At 40.4% G+C, this 5,146-nt stretch overlaps 1 protein-coding gene across 1 annotated transcript in view; it reads left to right on the top strand.

Moving 5' to 3' along the window:
* Nucleotides 1–4,350, top strand: part of NHSL1 (NHS like 1) — a 194,046-nt gene extending 189,696 nt beyond the window's left edge. The window contains exon 9 of the mRNA XM_018567328.1: nt 2,679–4,350. Within this exon, the coding sequence (XP_018422830.1) occupies nt 2,679–3,378 (700 nt within the window). The 3' untranslated portion in view covers nt 3,379–4,350. The remainder of the gene's footprint in view (nt 1–2,678) is intronic.
* Nucleotides 4,351–5,146: the final 796 nt, after the last annotated feature.

Genomic DNA, 5,146 nt, shown 5'->3' with positions numbered 1-5,146 from the left:
ATATATATTATTCAGTAGAGTTTCTAAGGTTCTGAGCATCAATCAAATGAAATAATATATTAGCAAAGCATAATTACCAATTCACCAGAAGCTGCAGACTACTGTACACAATTTTATTAAAAATTCACTGGTAATGTTGTAAGAACATTGGATCAGCCTTGAACCGCTCAGCAACGCTTAAGGCAAGTTCTGTTGAGATTGACACTTGCAGAAAATTGACTGTATATGTAGGTGAGATTTAAGTATAGCTTGTAATCATTTCTTAACACTGCATATGATTATTTCTTTCACAATTTTTAATGAATTAAGCACTCCTTACCCTGTGATGTTAAGTGATAATTACAGCGAGAGTACCTCTGAATTTACGCCCTTTTTTTATGCATCGGGCCCTTAATCCCCTCTGGAATCTTGCTTTCTTTAGCATAAATTGAATAATAATGATTAGTAATCAGCTATACTGTTCAGTAGGAGAAAGAGTAATATGAGGGTCCTACTGTTAGTAAAGTGCCTATCTCAAAAGAGAAATACATAGGCAATAGCTCACCTCCTTTTGAAAATCCTAGTTGCTTGAGTGGCTCAAAGACCTTGAATAAGCATGCAGCAAGTGAAATCAGGACTTCTGATCTGTATAGGTGTTCCAGTCAGTGATTTAAAGCAGAACTCCTGGTAAAATGTTTCTTAAAGGAGAATTATGAGGCGAGTGAAAATCACTCAGCCTCATAATCTGTGCCGACCTGTGACAATGAAACTGTCACAGTTCAGCTCAATAGATCGGGAAGTGAGCGAACACATACCGTCGCTCGCTCACTTCTCGGTCTATCCCTGCAGAGAGCCGTGACTGTCACTCACGGCTCCGTGCAGGGATTCCCCCCTCCACTGTCCGATCCTCCAGCGCTGACTGGCAAAACGGATGGGGGAGGGGGCGGGCACAGCTGGCTCTGCCTCTGGTTAGGCAGAGCCAGCTGTCAATCCTGTAGCTGTGTGCATCTCGACAGCAATGTCGGGATCCGTTCCGGCTGCAGCGTCTCAGTATACCGCGAGCTGTAGCTTGCGGTATACTGAGCTTTGGGTCACGGTAGAAAGCTACTTTGTGTTCTCCCGTGACCCTTAGGAGAACTATGGGGAAAAGCCCTGACCCCATAGTTCTCTTTTAATCCTTGCAGGGGAGCTACCCCCGCACTGCAGGGGTTCAGTGCTCGTTATTGTCTAGGTTTAAAAAAAAAAAAAGGTTATATTCACATGATCCTCTGAGTCGGCTTGCTCTTAGACTAGTCCCTGGAGCCTCTCCCTCTTCACTGCAGTGATCTAAGGTCCCTGAGTCACCACGTTCTATACACAGTGTATAGGACATGAGGACACCGAGATACATACCATGGCTGCAGCAGAGGAAAAGACAGGCTGGAGAGAGAGCTGTGACAGCTGGCCGGCTCCGTGGATCAAGTGAGTATAACTTTTATTTTTTTACCTAAAAAAAAACACAAGAACCTAACCCTTGCAGTGCTGGGGTGGCCCCACTGCAAGGGTTAAGAAACATTTCCTTTGGAGTATGGCTTTAAAAGACATTTAAGGAAGAAGGTCATCACAACAGCCAGGAAACTAGAATTTCCATAGATGTCAACAGCAGCATCCCCTATATTGTTTCATGGCAGGTTTTCTGTAAAGATCCATCAACTATAAGGTCCGAAAAATCTGTGACCAGAGCTTATCATTTCACATGCATGACCCAGCATTTCTTTGTGTCAAAGGAAAATATGGTTTAATGCAGAATAGCAGGTGGAGGAGACACGAGTGTGTGTATACTTTAAGGCTGTATAAGTAGAGCTGAAATGTCATGCATTAACTTTGACAGAAGTTGATGTATTTTACAATCCATTGACTTGATAACTAAGCTCATAAGCTCATGGATTAATATAGAATGTTTATGGTTTTTATTGGCCTTGTAATAAAAATGCTTTTCCTGGCCCAGAAAAAAAAGCCACTTTTGCATTTGTCTGAGTATAGTTTAGCTCCATCTAGTGGTGGAAGGTTGCCTGACAATTAGCTGTTCTGCAAGTCTAGTGCTGTGCAAATTGAGAACATACAGGAACTACAACAATACTGTAACATATAAAATTGACTAAATATAAATGAGAAATCCATCTGAATCCTTTCTCTGAAATATTTGCAATACAATTTTAGCAGCAGACATTTGATTTTTATGGGCAGCAGAAACCATTTTTATTCAGACATTTGATACATGAATCTGGTAATGAAGACAGGAGTGACCTTTGATGAACCAGCAATATCACATGGGATTGGGATTCTGTGAAACTCTACTGGTTACTCTCCATGAACAGATTACATTTGTATGAAATGAATGCATAGTTTATAACATATGCGGATCCACAGATTAGGGTGGAGAGGGACCCATCTTTTCTGTCTAGCTTTCCTGTGCTCTGATCTGCTCACAGTAATCCATTTATTGCACTGTATCAGGAACCTGGAATTCATACATTACGAAATGGCAGAAACATTTGTAGATATAGTTGGAAATAAAAAAATAACCTTTCTAAACTGAACTGCACTTTCAACATTGAAAACAATATAATGCTCGTGATGACTTACAGATAATGTAGCCCGTAGTAAATAATTTTTCTGTTGCGGCCATTCAATATTTTGTTTTCTTTTTTTACTTTTAGATCCAAAAGGAAGGTTCTTGGTCGTAAGGATTCTGATGATGATCGTGGTAGAAATCACTCACCTTCACCACCAGTCACACCAACCGGAGGAGTCCCAAATGTGAGCTCCTTTAAGCAGCCTGGAGCAATCCAAAGGAGTATCCGGAAGACTAATACCAGCAATGATAATTTCAAAGCTCTGTTACTGAAAAAAGGAAGCAGGTCGGAGTGTGGATCTCGCATGTCTGCTGCGGAAATGCTGAAGCACACTGACCCAAGGTTTCAAAGATCGCAATCGGATTCATCAGTCGAGCAGCCAGACAGTCCAACGTTGAATTCCCCCAGCAAGAATAAAAGGGCACAGGAGGAATGGGCAAAGAGTGAGGGAATAATGCCAAGAAGCATGTCAGTTTCTGGGACTAGGTACAGCCGCTCCAGAACGCCACCGTCTGCAGCCAGCAGTAAATACAATGTCCGAAGCCGCCTTCAGAGCAGTCCCATGACAGTGATTTGTGAATGGGAAGGAGAGATGGCTGATGCAGTAGAAAATCGCTGTACAAAGGCTCCACTTATGAGCACAATGAGCTTGGACAGGTGTCAAAGAACTAACTTTGAGCTGAATGACTCTGTTGGTGCTGACAGTTTCCAGCCCAGAGTTCACATAGACTTGATGAGTAGATTTTCAGATGTCAGCCCAAGCAAAGACAATGATTCTTCATAAGAAAATAGCTGGGGGGTGCTAAGGGGTGGTGTGTCATGAAATGTATCAAGCACATCCCTAGAAAGCAGAGAGAATGCTATGATCGCAAAAGCAATGTTGCACATTGCCATGCACTTGGTGTCTGTATAGTAAATGCTTTAACATTGCAGCTTCTGTGAGTAGGCATTTAGTGGGATTGACTTAGTATGCAGCACCTGCAAGACAGAGCGGTGAAACCAAAGTTGGGAAAGAGATCTAGAACCCCAATGCCTGCATTGGAGCTTATAAACACACCTCAAGGAAACAGCTGCCAAGAACATGCATCCAGGCATGAGGTAATGGGTTGGATATGCTATTTATATTTAGGTTTATAAATCATAGTGACATCTACTAAACAGGGTATAATGGGTCATAGATGCACTGCTGGCATGACTTCCTCTGGACATATTACACTGAGTACAATTAGTGGGCTTGTCAAACTAACCCAATCAAATTGCTGGTTTGTGATTTCTTTGGTACTGTTTTTCTTTTCCGGGTTTACTTTTCTTTTCTCTTAATATCGCAGTTGAGTCACCTCTCGAGTATTTTCAGCTGCTGTGCAGCGGTACAAGCCTAGGGTTTACTTATGTAGAAAAAAATGCAGCATTGATTATATAATCAGCCATATAAACATATTGCCACCTCATAAAACTCAGAAAACAAAATGATTTTTTTTTTTTAAATGCAAATATACATTGCAGAATGATTGCTACAACAACAAAACTGGAAATGTACAGGACCCCACATGATGCTGCAATGACCTGCAGTGCACTCTGTTGCGTTGCTGGTCCATGTAGTTACAATCTGGGGTTTTTGTTAATAAACACTATGTTTTCCACTTGTTTCCTTACTCAGACTGTGTACTTGCACTACAGAGATGTTTGCGTAACCATAAACTTTAATGCTTGACATTCATTTTAATATGCTAACATAAAAGACAACTAAATAAAACAAAAATTAATGCCAATGGTTTTTTTCCTTATCTAAAAATGCTAAATTTTGGTTACCAAAGAATAGTTTTGATTTCTTTTTAGTTTTAAAAGCAATATGCCTGTACAATTTCTTAACAGTTTTTACACGTGGAAAAATGCATTTTACAATTTGGACAGACTGAGTTTCTTTTGTACTATTTTATAGCATATTTTGATGTCTTGTGTAGTTTTTATATTATTTGTATATATTAGGACTTCTAAATCCTTTTTAACCTGCGTTTAAAATTTGTACATTTTTGAGAATTTTAGAAAGAAAAAAAAAAAAAGTGTAGTTAACTCATAGGCTGCTGGAGGAGGTTACATCATTATGCCATGCACTATGCTGAAGCCTCCTGCAGCGGGAGCTACATAAAATGCTTAATTTATTTCAGTACTTCTGTGACATGTGGTTGTGACCCTCAACCTTTGTAATACTGTAAACATTCAGGGGCCTTCAATTTAGACTAGACTATGACAATGCTGTGACTGTGCTTCAAATAAAGCAAGGCTGAAAGAACACAGAGTCTGTCTTTTTATGTTTTTTTGTATATGTGAATACAATATTGGAAGAAAGCTGTGTTGCAGCAATTGTATCAAGACCAAAAATAGAGTTATACTTACCTGATCCTCAAAACCAGTGCCACCTATCTTACCCCCTAGTAAAGTATAATCATCCACCTGCGCTCCCTTACCACCAGGGCTTCTGGGTACAGGGGAGCATATGATCTTCCCCACATGACAGTGTTTGGGACTGAGTGGCTAATTAGCAGGCCTGAATA

Source organism: Nanorana parkeri, unplaced genomic scaffold, assembly GCF_000935625.1.
Source record: "Nanorana parkeri isolate BGI_ZX_2015 unplaced genomic scaffold, ASM93562v1 scaffold1031, whole genome shotgun sequence".
In the NCBI taxonomy this organism is placed as follows: Eukaryota; Metazoa; Chordata; class Amphibia; order Anura; family Dicroglossidae; genus Nanorana; species Nanorana parkeri.
Note: the sequence above shows the minus strand (reverse complement) of the source record. Positions and strands in the feature narration are given on the sequence as shown.